Here is a 12,858-nt window from a genome sequence, read left to right as displayed (position 1 = left end):
GGGGAGGCCGATGACACTTTTTGGGGTGTGTTTATGGATAACGCCGCGGGACGGCTGATGCCACCAGCACCCCTGTGCTCCCCGCCACCCCCTTTGCGGAGCTCCCCGCGCCCCCCTCGGCGCCACCGCGCTCCCCTGCCGGGGCTGCCGGCGAGCGGCATTACCTGGCTTCTTCCCCCACCTCTCGGCCCAGAGCAGCGTGAGGTCCCCGTCGGCCCTCAGCCAGCGCAGCAGCTGCACCAGCAGCGCCAGGAGGGCCCCCCCCGCCAGCGCCAGCCACAGCGCGCACCCCCACGCCATCGCCGCCGCGCTGCCACCCACCCGCACGGCGCCCCTTTATCGGGAGCCGCCCCCGCCGGCCGCAGCCAGCGCCGGCCTCCTCCCCGCCTCCCTTCCCTTCCCTTTCCCTCTCCTCCAGCCCCGTCCCCTCCCTTCCCCGGCCGCCCCGCTCCGCTCGGCCGCGCTCCCCCCGCGGCGGGAGGCGCTCCCCGCCCGGCCCCGCGGCGGCCAAGGCTGCGGCGATAAGCGCGGGGTCGGTGGGGCAGAGGCCGAGCGTGCGGCCGGGGGTGAAGGTCGGTGTCTGGGAGCGGAGCGTTTTGTTTCCCCTCCTCGCCGCGCCCCCAGGGCAGCCAGGGCCGCCCGGCCTTTCCCCGCTGCGAGGAGCGCTGCCCACCGCTCGTCCCGGGCAGCGGGACCGCGTCCAGGGCTTGGCTGCGGTGTGCAGGGACCGAACACTGCTCAGAGAACAAAAAGCAGCGCTCGTTTTCTTGGAGAGCCTCGTGGCTGTCCCTACGAGACACCGGCGATTCCTTTCCCCTCTGGAGCTCCCCGAGGGCTTCCAGCCCAGCTGCAGCCACCCCTGGCCCCTGTGACAGGTCACATCCTTTCCCGGCCAGGTTCCTGCAGGAATGCTGCTCTTGGACGTGCCTCCTGCTTCCCCACCTGTGAAAGAGAGCCCAATTCTTACATGTACCCACTCTGGCCAACGTTTCAGACCTCCAAAATTCCAGGTGGTGGATACCCACAAGTGCTAAAAACACCAGGGACTGCATCATTTCTGGTCATCACATCACTCAGGTACCGTTCTTAACGACAGATTTATTAGTGCTTATGTGCAAAGGTGAAAAACTCTGTTCTTACTGCTTTGATGTACCAAAGGATTTAATGAGAGGAGGTACAGATGCTAAAAGGAGGATGGAGAGGCACTTTGTAAAAAGTGATAGGACAAGCAGGAATGTCCTTAAGGTAAAGGAGGGTAGGTTTGGGAGAAATTCTTCCCTGTGAAGGTGGTGAGGCCCTGACACATGTTGCCCAGAGAAGCTGTGGCTGCCCCATCCCTGGGAGTGTTCCAGGCCAGGTTGAATGGGGCTTGGAGCAACCTGGGACAGTGGAAGGTGTCCCTGCCCATGGCAGCAGGGCTGGAACAAGATGGTCTTTGAGATCCCTTTCAGCCCAAACTGTTTTATGATTCTATGAAAAGGGTAAGGAGCCAGTAATTCCTGGCACCTCACCAGACACAACACAAATGCATGCAGAGTTTATGTAGGACAGGACATACATCCTGTTCCCAAAATCTCACAGGCTCAGGCCCCTGATCCATCAGCAGATGCAGCACAGGATGGCTCTTTACCACACGCAGCTGCTCGGTCTGTTCCAGCTCCACCAGTGAGCAAAAATTTCATGAATCACCTCCAGAATTACCATAAAATTTGCATTACAGCTTTTTGAGGCAGAACACAGCCATGGTCTACCTTTGAACCTTTGGGCTTTTACTGATCTTTCAGCAAATCAGTCCAAACCTAATCCATACGACAAGGGAAAGGTGACGAAAAATAAAAATACACCATCAACATATTTTGTCTCTGTAAATAGCCCCAGTCATCAACCATGTCCAAACTAATAATTTTAAATTAAATAGTTGTGGTATTTCAGAATAGAAACAGTCCTCTGAAGGTTATAAAGGAAGTCACAGAACTATGGCTGTTCATAGTTACACAGTTATAGATAACAGCTATTCTATATAATATTAAAATATAAATATATTATTATATATTATGTATATATTATTAAAATATATTCTTTATATATATTCTGTTTTCTCCTCTTTTACTGAGTTGAGAACTGTTTATCCTGTGTTAGTGCAATGCACAGTGTAGTGGAACCTTAATGTCACAGAAAATATTAATAATATAAATAAATTTCAAGTCAATTAAAGTGTTTTCTGGGTCTCATTTCCTCCTTGGGTTAAATGCAGGGGGTGCACACACAGTCATGGAGCTTTGTGCCACAACACACCCAAACAGGCAGTGTAAAGCTGGAAAAGGATGTAAACTGCAGCTGCACAGTGTATTCCCAGTGCGGGTTTTCCCAGCTATCCCCAAAGACACAGGAATGCAGCAGCTGGAGCTGAGCACAGAAAAGATGAGTGGGAGAAATTCACAAACATCTTATGATGAAGTTCCAGCATCTTGTGATTGGTTAGTGGTGAGAATTTATCGTGTTAAGTCTGTGCTTCAACCCTTCTTTTACAACAAAACTGAATAAAAATATATTTCCCTTGTTAAAAAAAGGTTAAGTCATGGAGTTTTTGTGCATTTGTACACCTGCACGGTCTCCATCAGTGGAGATTTTATGTCCTGCCCTGAGACAAACATGAAATTCCTGCTTGGTGTCAACCTGGGAAGAAGAGCACTTGCAAAACTTAAAATGTCCTTTACAAGGTAATGTCCATTCTTGAAGTTTTACAACTTATAAAAAGTAAGTACACTCATTGTGGTACCGCATCAACTCATCTTGTTGATATCATCTTAATGATAGATAAGTCCACTTGTAGAATTTTCTATTCAAGCCTATTCTATGATTTTTGAAAGTATCACATCATAATGGAGCCCTTGGATTTGACCAACATCTTAGTTTCCAAGGAAGACCAAGAAAAATTCCTCCTTAACTTAGTTTCCACATGAGAAGTTAATTTTGACTTTCTGAAGAGGCCATCACTGCTAACAGCTTTTAAAAGTCAACCAAAGTCAACCTGAACATCAGCAGCATGAATGACAGCTCTGCTGCACTTTGCCCTGTGGCTGATGCAGATGGCTTTGGAGTTCAGCAAACACATTCTGATATCTGCACAACGTGTTTTACTGCAGCTGGGAAGTGCAAGAGCCAATGTAAAGCTGGAGGCAAGGCTGAGAAAACAAAATCACAAGCAGTTGCTAATGTGGGAGGTCACAGTCTTGCTCCAGACCCTCTGTGAGCCTTGCTGAGGTTCCCTTGCTGTGTCGGGGGCAGCAGATAACAGGTCAATTAAACTCAGCACATAATATGATAACAAACCTTATTCTCAAGAGTTACATGGATTATATTGACACACTTAGTGCAAACAGAAGCAAGATAAGCTGCCTTCTGTCTCTAAAGTAATATGGCAGAAATATAAATTTGATTGGATTGCTCTTTCTATATATTTTTTTTTTCTCCAGCTGTGCAGTATTGAGGAGACTTTGTGCAGAAGCAGATCTGGGGGATGGAAGGACTGAGAGTTGTCCTGCAGAGAAAGACTTGGGGATACTGATGGGTGAAAAATTTGACATGAGCCAGCAATGTGATCTTGCAGCCCACATTTTCTGTCTCTACTCTGCACTGGTGAGACCTCAGCTGAAGGTATCTGTCCTGCTATGGATTTCTGGGACAAAAAAGGTGTGGACCTGTTGGACGGGTTCAGAGGAGGGCCATGAACACAGTCAGCGGGCTGAGAGACCTTATTGCAGCTGTTTAAAGGGACTTCTAAGAAACACAAAGGTTACAACAGATGTAGTGTCAGGACAAGGGGCAACAGTTTTAAACTGAAAGAGGGCAGGGTTAGATTAGATATTAAAAAGAAATTCTTCCTTGTGAGGATGGTGAGGTTGCCCAGAGAAGCTGTGGCTGCCCCTGCTTTCCAAGTATTCCAGTCCAGGTTGGACCAGCTTGGTCTGGTGGAAGGTGTCCCAGCCTATGGTAGAAGGTTGAAATGAGATGGTCATTCAGGTCCATTCCAACCCAAACCATTCTGTGATTCTATAAAATGAGTAAATTTTCACAGATTTATGGGTGAAACGCTTCCTCTTGGAATGTTCTCAAGGTGGGCCTCACATGACTTGCTGTCAGCCCTGCTAATAATACTGTGACAGCATGGGTGTGAGTATTTTCCACAGTGCTGTGATGCAATTTCTTTGATCCGCATTAGAGTGAATAAAGCTCCAGAGCAATTATCTGAGATTATTTCAGTGTCTATGTAAAACATAGATTTGAAAAACACTCTTACTTCACTCAATTATTTATGAGAGTACAATAACACTAAAATGAACAGCAGTAAGTAGAGCACCCTTTTCCTCTATTTTCTCTTTCACCATGAGCAAAGCAGAATACTTTATAAGGAGAAAAGCTCTTTGCTTTGTTTATGAAAACAAAACTTTAGGGAGAATCTGTCATAAAAGTGAGACCATGTCTCCATCCTATTTGCTTCAGAATGTTATCTGTGCTGTACAGTTTAGTGTTGCCTAAAGAGGAGACAAACAGATATTCAGGCAAAGACAGTCCCATGTAAATGTAACAGAGTGCCAAAAATACTTACATACATCTGTCAGATCAGACAATGGATATATACCTTCTTTCTATTGATTTTATTTTATACCTTGTTTAACCACAAATTACTATTTCAGAAAGTGTCATCTCTTTTGTAACAGTATTTACTGAAAACCTAAAATTGTATCCTAGAAGAGGGTAAGAAGCATCTGTTTGAGCCCTTTAAATGCAGCAATCATAGTGATCTGATGTTGATTCGAGGTACAATTCTGCTGACACTACATCCATTAAATTTTTCCTCTTGCTTACAAACAGCACAAGTTCCTCTGCTTTCTGCATCCAAGTTACCTTCTTGAGTTCAAGTCTCAGAGGTTTTCAGCACGTAAGCCTCTGCATTCCTATCTCCCCTAATTGCCTCTCATTTCAGCTTTTAGCAGCATGTTGTTCCACCTTCATGTTTTTTCACACTCAGCCCCTTTTGCCTGCTGCCTTTCTCAGGCAATTTAGAGACTCCCATCTTTTCTTCCTTCAAATCATTCCCTGACTTTGCTTATGACTTGCATCCATTTCATTTCACTTTGTTTAGTTAAACTTTTGTGTGTGAGGTCCCATCAACTTAAAACTTGAAGTCTAATTCTAATTATCATAGAATGATAAAATGGTTTGGGTTGGAAAGGACCTAAAAGACCATCCATTTCCAAACCCTCTGCTATGGGCAGGGACACCTTCCACTATCCCAGGTTGCTCCAAGCATCATCCAATCTAGTTTGGAAGATTTCCAGGGATGGAACACCCACAACTACTCTGGGTAACCTGTGCCAGAGTCTCAGCACCCTCAAAGGGAAGAATTTCTTCCTAAATTCTAATCTAACCTCAGTCAGTTTAAAGCCATTCCCCTTTATCCATCACTCTGGGCCCTTGCCCAAAGTTCCTCTCCAGCTCTCTTGGAGCCTCTTTAGGCACTGGAAGGTGCTCTAAGGACTCCCTGAAGCCTTCCCTTCTCAAGACTGAACAATTAAGACAAGATGAAACACTGTGCATTCTATCAATTTGTAAAACAGTAAATATAGCTGTGAGCCACTGTTTTATAGTTTAATACAGCCTGTTCCCAAGTAGATGGTAGATGGTAAACTGGAGACATTGAACTTTTTTTGCCAGAGTAAGCTGCATCTGTACCAGTCAGTGAAACAGGGCTAGGGTGTGGAGTTGTACATTGGCATCTGGTCATCCTTACTTTCAAACTGTTATTGAGGTTCCTGGTATGGTTTTGCACACAAACACTGTCCCCAGGAATGTGGGGCATGTCTGACAGACATCAGCTACACACACAAGCCAGGTCAGTCTAGCTGACATCAGTACTAGAAAGCTCAAAGATTGCTTTACTTGCTAGCAAAGACGGAGCAAAGGTGATTACACAAGTCTTTGCAACTGTTTAGTTAAGCAAAGTGTAACTGTGGGTAAATCATTCTCTCCTCCTCTCTCCTCCTTACACCTTCACTATTAGCTCCCTCAGAAAAAAAAATTTAAAAATATATAGAAAAATGTCTTAACAACAGAGCATCACAGAAAAATACAAAATAGCAATATAAAATACACAGGAGTAAGACAATGCTTATTCAGACAGCCAGGACAAAAATAGGAGCATCTTCAGGCACAGAAGATGATTCCTGGTTGTTGGTCAGTGACTTTCTGTGGCATACCCTGGGCAGGATTTCCTCAGTTTAAGAAGCAAGAGCCATTTTCCACCTTGTACCTGGTGTGAAACTTATGTTTGAAGCAGTGAAACTCTGCAGTGATCCCAGCCACCTGCAGCTCCACTTGGCCTTGCCCTTCTTCCCGATTTCACATCCATGACTTTTCAATTTTATTATAAACTGCTCGGCTTTGGGTTTCGTTTGCAAAGTGCACTGTGAGCATTCACTGACACCTGCATTAACAGTATGTGTTTAAAAGAAGCACACTATTTTTAAAGGAACACGTTTGCCTTCAGACAAAGAGCTCCTGCACATCAAGTCTCCCCCCACCCCAACCTAACCGGATATTTTATTGTGATTGAAGTGATCCAGATGTGTCCTTCACATAAGGGTGAACTCTCGTCAGGTCTGCCTGAGACCTGAACATTCCTCCAGACCACTCTATTTTGACTTCTCTTCCTGTTTATTGACATTGAAAGCACTTAGAGAAATAATAAAAAGAGAAATCCAGAAAAACTTCAACTTCTTGCAGGAGATGGGCCATCTATATGAAGATAAGATTTGTTTATTATGATGGGACAGTGATGGAACCCAGAGTCCTTGAGTCATATTATCCATTTCCTATTCATAACATACTTTTTTTAGTTTACATTAGGGGTGTGATTAAATCACCTGTGTTTATTTAAATAACAGAAATAGAGAACATGTTCAGGTAAATCAAAGAAAATCCCATTTGATGATAATAGCATTTTGTTTTTGTGACATTACTTCTACATAATTTTTTATGATTATTCAAGTAAAACATTAGAAGAAGTCAAGATAGAAGTTGTTGATTCTGTTTTGCTTTAAAGGAACAGCTTTTTTGCTTTCTTGCTGCAGAATAAGCCAACTTCTCATGGTGAAGAGGCAGACAATATCATTGTTATTTATGTTCTGATCCTTAGACCCCTGTTTTGTGTCTATCAACTTGGGGTGTATTTTCCAAGGTCACCGAATTCAAAGGAAAGATTTGCATTGCATCCTTTCCACATCTGGAATTTTATACACTTATATATCTCTACATCTGTGTGTATATATACGATATTTTTTCCATTTAAATCTGCTGTGATGAATCTAGAAGGGTTTCTCTCCATGTGGGCTCTCGCCGTGCACTAGAACTGAAAGGATTACTCAAAGGAAAACTTTCTCTCTTGCAACATTGAATATTTTGAGTGAGGGGCAGGAGGAGGAAAAGAAGTATTTCCAAAAGGCTGATTCTGCAGCCTTTTGGGCACCTGCAATAGTCAGCAGAAACAAACTCCACCATGGGGGTGGCCAGGGAACATAAACTGGGAGTCTGCTTTAAATCCTGCACTGAAAGAATTTTTCTTCCTCCATCTCCTGAGACAGAGGTAACTTAAGGAGTAAGGAGTTGTGGAGGGAATGTCTTCCAAAACCCATGAAAACATATTTAAGGAATCGATCCTTTAGTAGCTCTTAGCTAATGACAGAACAATTTAATTTCTTAAAATAATTAAAATTTCTTTCCTAATTGCCAATTTTATTTTCCCTTCATAGTTAGAACTGGTTTTTGGACAGCCTCTTAATAGTGCAGTTTTCCTAAGAGAATGACTTTCCTTTCCTTTTCATAAGTGTGTTCTTCTTCGGTTTTAAAAGAGAACTAAAATAAAGTAAGGTTTTTTGGATTTTTTTTTACACTGATATTGTTCACAACTCCAGCACAAATCTGGGATGGGGTTTGCTGTCTGGCTTAGGCCCCCTCTGCTGGTCTTCCCAAAGCAAAACACAAAATACCAGGGATATTTCATTACCAACAAATCTTTTTAAGAGAAAAATCCAGATTTTTCTTTCTTAACCTTTTTCTGTCAGAATATAAATCACAAGGAAGATCAGCTTTGGGGCTGTGAACTCAGCATAGGGACAGTTTTTTAAATGAATTCAAGAAAATAATTGCATAATCAAGCATGTGAACCTGTGGAATTTCTCAGACAAAAAGTCCAAAAGTGAACATGGCCTAAAAAGCTGATCCCAGCCTGATCTGGCTCCTAGCAGCACCCTGTGATTGGCATTTTAATGAAGATATTATGTAAGGAGCTCGAGAAGCATAGGCTGCTGGGGATGGGGTTTTTCTGTGTATCTCAGCTAACAAAATTCAGAGGCAAGAGTCCTGCTCAGAGAGCACATATTTGAAGGAGATAAACAGGTAAGGAGGTGAAGTGACTAAATATTAGCACCCATTCCAGTGACACTGTAAAACAGAGATCTGATTAATTGGAAAAATTCCTGGATGTCAGAGAAGTGAATTAAAGCACAGTGGTTTCTTTACCAGGTGAAGGACAGGACCTGCTGACATTGGGAGAAGGGAAGTTTGTGCATCTAGACTCCAGGATTTCCTTTCTGCTATCCAAAACTAAGAAAAAGAAGCTCCAAGACTGCTCTAACTAATACTAACACCTAAAAATGTTTCCTGCATTGCCCAGGATCAGGCAGAAAAGGGTGGTAGCAGAGGTGTTTAAGAGTCACAAAAGACAACAATGGTTTGTTTTGTGTGGGTGGGATTTTTAATGATGTTAAAAAGCGTTTCACATGTCACAGCAACAGGTGAGATCCTGGCCACAGGTATTTAAATCAAAACTCTGTAAGCAGCCTTCTGTTACCTGCCCTGGGTAAATAAATTCTTGAAGGTACTGGAGAAAATGCAGTGGAGGCCAACCAAGGTGGAGAGAGACTTAGAGAACTGTCTTTGCTCAACTGTAAGGGGAGAAGGATGAGGGGAGGTTTTATTGCTGCCTTCAATCACAGACTCTTTTCAGAGATACATAGTGATAAGAGACAAACAGCAATTATAACACAGGAAATTCTGATGAGAAACACAAAAATGGGTGACCAGTCAGGGGAGATTTCCATTCTCAAAGATAGTTGGGTTGGATGTTAGGAAAAGGTTCTTTACCCAGATTGTGGTTGGCACTGGAACAGGCTCTCCAGGGCAGTGGTCACAGCACCAGCCTCACAGAATTCAAGGAGTGTTTGGGCAACGCTCTCAGGCACAGGGTGGGATTCCTTGAGTTGTTCTGTGTGGGGCCAGGATCTGGATTCCATGATCCTTCCAACTCAGGATACTCCATGATTCTATGATTCAGCTGGACAAAAAGCTAAGCAACTTCTCATTGGACCTGCTTTGAGCCAGGCATTGAACTAGGTGACCTCCAGAAGTCCCTTCCTACCAAAATTCTTCCATGATTTTATGGTAAGTGACTACTGGATCATTAATCCAGCTTAACCTGATGGAAGTTACTTTGACAGTTCTAATGCTTCCCTGAGCGAATAAGAAATTTAAACCCAATCCAGTCTCGCTGAAGTCAGTAGAAATCTTGAGCTTAACTTGAAAGGCACTGGATCAACTTCAATGCTTTTAGGATTCATGTTCAGAAAAGATACTAAACTTTAGTTTTGTAGGTGGTACTAGGAATTGCTTTTTTTTTTTTAACTGAATTTCTCAGTAGGTTGTCTCTGCAGTGAGATGAGAGCTACTGACTCTCTGAGTAGTCACAAATCCTGTGCAGAGTCACCAGCAGAGCAGGAGTTTGCTCTGGGGGGGTGTAACTCCACTTTTCAGTTTGCACTTCCAGGAAAATTCCCATTTGCCAAGTGTTATTGGTAATGAGCCTCTTGTCTAACATGGGTTCAGCTCAGGTCAACTGCTGCTTTCACATTGAGACCCTGTCTATAATAATTGAAATTTATGTCACAGAATGGTAAACCTGTGACCTCTGTAGAGTGAGATAACGGTTCCAATCCTGTTTTCAGCAGACTGCTGTGAATTAACACGGCACTGCCTTCCCTTTTTCACCTCATCATTTTTCTCTGTAAAACAAGCTTTTTCTCTCTTCTTTATCTTGTCTCTTAGAAGAGATCCTATTATTTATCTTCAACATGAAACAGAGTAAAACAACACAAGGGAGTAATTACAACACAATAAATGTCAAGTACTAGTTAATTATTTTGATTATTCCTGTGAAGGTTAAAAACTGAAAAAAAAACCCATGACTTTTTGTAAAAACGGTGAATGCCTTTACACAAACAAAGAGAATGGAAACACAGATTTATCTTAATAAATATGGGAGTCATATAATACAAAGAAAGAAAACATGTAAGGAAACAAACATGTTTCAAATCCTTAAAAGAAATCACATTCACAATCCCTCAAGAAGTAGCTGTCCTAATCCCTTGGATTAACTGAAATTTCCTGAGAAGGAAGCATACCTATCTGGTTAGGGTGGAGATTTGGATTATCTCCAAGGAGCATCCATATTTTGAGCAATCCTCTGATATGAAGCTGCACCACTTAAATGTTCTCCAGAAGCACATATGTGACCTGCAATATGAGATTTTCCTTTCCTGATATGCTCCTTCTCATCATACTCTGGGTTTGAACTTCACAACAATCACTTTCTTTTCATAATGGCCCCTGTTGTTATGCTAATATTTTGTTCTGCACCATCCCAAACTAAATAGAACACACTCATTGAAGGGTGAGGGTTGTTGTAAAATGCTAAAAATCCAAATTGCTTCTTGTTTCGCTTTCCTAAGAAAGTCAACACATGGAACTTGTGATCTCATATCCATTTTTACCATGTCCCTTATGCCAGCAAACTTGAAACAAAGTCTTTACTTCTTAGTCATACCACATCAGCACCTATGTAATGAAACTAAATTTAAACTTTGGTTATACTGTCAAATAAAAAAAGGCACATGTGGCAAACGTCCAGCTCCAGACCAGGATTATCCTGTAAATCCAGGACTCTCCAGAATCCTTGGTAGTGCGGAAAATTTATTTTGCAAAATACTGAGTAATGTTTAGATTTTAAATATCTCCATGCCTTGGTTATTTGATTCAGACGTGTTGCTTTTAGCTTAATTTAACTGTTTAATTGACACAAAAATAATTCAGCTGCTCAGCTGTGTTCCAGCTAACAGTTTATTAAAAGAGACAACTGATTAAACTCACTTATGTGAATGAATGTAGCAAAGCATAATTTGTGTGTGGTTGTACGAAGAAGGTGACTACATGTGACTGTTGAAAGAAGAAAAAGACTGGTAAAACAAAAGGGGGAAAAAAGGGAGTTTACAAAATATAAATCTTATCCTCTCATCAAAACTAATCCCCCTCACATCTGGAAATTCCAGTCTTTATCAAATTTCAGAGTCTCTTGCCTGGATGTTAATAATTATAAACCCCTTAAAAGCATCATAAGACTCTTGATGACTCAGGATGAAGTATTCTTCCGCATCGTCTGTCTCTCATGTAATTTCAGTTGTGATTGCTAAGCTAATTCTTAGGTTAAACAACCGGCAATTGTGGGCAGGCCCATTACAATTGGCTGGGTGAGAGCGGTTTTTACAACGCGTTAATGACTGGGGGATTGATCCTGCAACGCTGAGCTCAGTGGCAGCTTTGTCCTCAGCGAGGACCAAGAGCAAACAAAACCAGCAACATCCACGTGCCCCCATCCATGTGCCCTCACATTTTAAAAAGAGCGTCTGATGAACGGAACAGGAGAAAGCCTGGCTGATAAAATATTCTGGGTGTTCTCTGCTTCACAGCTTGTCTTGTAGCAAAAGATCTAGTCAAGAGAATCGGGCTTTGAGAAATTGAATAACAAGGTATAGGCATTTCTTGGTGTCCAGTGACACCAGTTAAATGAAGTGTGCTCCTCTGTGCTGGAAAGAAGTGTGGAAGGTATTTCTGTTGGAGTCCCGGTGTGTATTAATCCACCCCAGCCTTTTAAATACTTCAAATCAACTTATGTTGTCTCGGAATGTGGCTTTAAGCCGATTGATGGTTTGTGTGCTGCGGAGAAGCACAGATGGTCCCAAAGAGACCATATGCATTGTACTGCCGAGAAACTGGTGGAGAGCTCAGGGACAGGGGCCAAAATGAACTGGCATAGCCAGGCAAGCCATGCCAGCTCTTCTTCAGACATCAAATGTGGTTATTTTGTCCCTTTTTCCAAAACAAGTTCAGGCTTTCTAGCAAGACTTTTCCATTTCAACTCCCAGGGCAGCAGAAATTCCAAAGGGAGGGGGAAAAAAAAATCACCGTTTAAATGTTTTTCATCTTTCCTCTCATTTTTTATTTTCTTTAAAATTTTTGTTGACTAAGTTGACATTCTTTTTTTAATTTCCACATGTCACAGGAAAAGCAAATTTTCCCAGCCACTGGGTCTTTGGTGACATTCTGACCAGATAGAAGGAACCATGTGAAATGCGGGTGCTTTGCAGATGAGCTCTGAAACCTCAATAAACTGCATTTCCCTTCCTGAGCTGCCTGGATTTTTGACATCTTTGGGCTTTGGAAGAAAATGAGAGATGCCATGCTTTTCCCATATTTCATATGCAAAAAAGAGAAAAATGAAGGCATAACCCCTCCCCATGATTTAAGAATATTAATAATATTTTAAATACTAATTTACATTAATGGTAAATATATTACCTTTATTCTCCTTTTTATATTTTATTAATTCATAATATATATTTTATATGCTTGCAAAATATATGTTTTATTTTGTATTTTGCTTATATTTATTACGCTTTGTATTTTTAT

The 12,858-nt window shown here is 42.3% G+C and overlaps 2 protein-coding genes across 3 annotated transcripts in view; one reads left to right on the top strand and one right to left on the bottom strand.

Annotated features, from left to right (window-relative positions):
- DHRS7 (dehydrogenase/reductase 7) overlaps positions 1–334 on the bottom strand; it is an 18,443-nt gene extending 18,109 nt beyond the window's left edge. The window contains exon 1 of the mRNA XM_058854271.1: positions 165–334. Coding sequence (XP_058710254.1) covers positions 165–300 — 136 coding nt within the window. The 5' untranslated portion in view covers positions 301–334. The remainder of the gene's footprint in view (positions 1–164) is intronic.
- LOC131586918 (uncharacterized) overlaps positions 1–12,858 on the top strand; it is a 17,294-nt gene extending 4,436 nt beyond the window's left edge. The window contains exons 2-4 of one of the 2 annotated variants that reach the window (XM_058854251.1): positions 897–1,077; positions 3,477–3,657; positions 12,452–12,858. In XM_058854251.1, coding sequence (XP_058710234.1) covers positions 897–1,077; positions 3,477–3,657; positions 12,452–12,496 — 407 coding nt within the window. In that variant the 3' untranslated portion in view covers positions 12,497–12,858. Of the gene's footprint in view, positions 1–896; positions 1,078–3,476; positions 3,658–8,583; positions 8,688–12,451 lie in introns of those variants that run through there. The other variant, XM_058854259.1, reaches the window with a different exon arrangement.

Source organism: Poecile atricapillus, chromosome 1, assembly GCF_030490865.1.
Source record: "Poecile atricapillus isolate bPoeAtr1 chromosome 1, bPoeAtr1.hap1, whole genome shotgun sequence".
NCBI classification, from domain to species: Eukaryota; Metazoa; Chordata; class Aves; order Passeriformes; family Paridae; genus Poecile; species Poecile atricapillus.
This window is presented reverse-complemented; position numbering and strand designations above follow the sequence as displayed.